The sequence below is a fragment of the Penaeus monodon genome, chromosome 22 (assembly GCF_015228065.2).
Source record: "Penaeus monodon isolate SGIC_2016 chromosome 22, NSTDA_Pmon_1, whole genome shotgun sequence".
Taxonomy (NCBI): domain Eukaryota; kingdom Metazoa; phylum Arthropoda; class Malacostraca; order Decapoda; family Penaeidae; genus Penaeus; species Penaeus monodon.
Window position 1 is genome coordinate 28,357,824 of NC_051407.1, and position 413 is coordinate 28,358,236.

The 413-nt window shown below is 37.8% G+C and overlaps 1 protein-coding gene across 1 annotated transcript in view; it reads right to left on the bottom strand.

Moving 5' to 3' along the window:
• The window catches only part of LOC119587081 (28S rRNA (cytosine-C(5))-methyltransferase-like), a 23,957-nt gene that overhangs the window by 3,438 nt on the left and 20,106 nt on the right, over positions 1 to 413 (bottom strand). Inside the window, exon 6 of the mRNA XM_037935832.1 lies at positions 36 to 151. Within this exon, the coding sequence (XP_037791760.1) occupies positions 36 to 151 (116 nt within the window). The remainder of the gene's footprint in view (positions 1 to 35; positions 152 to 413) is intronic.

Sequence of the window (413 nt, forward strand, 5' to 3'; positions counted from 1 at the left end):
TGTAACGCACATCTACAAGAATGAAAAAGCCTCACCCTTCATTACCAATAACAGCTGCAATATGTGAAGTCTTGTTCCCAGGAGCAGCACAAGCATCTATTATATTTGATCCTGATTTACTATTACTCAGGAAAACTGGCAGACAACTAGCCTGTTAAAAAAAGAGATGTTAGTGCAGAAATAACAATACAGATTAAAGCTAAGCACAGGGCTTGTTCTCATTTAGTGACCTAAACCATCTGGTACCATGCATCATATTTAGGATAAAATGTATCATTGGCAGCCACAATATCCCCCTCCTCCATCCACAAAATAAATGTCACAGAAAACAATACACATTGATGTGTCCCAGATTACTTGGTTTGATGAGTTGTGATTCAATGTTTACCCTCAACATTTGACCATGTGAACTA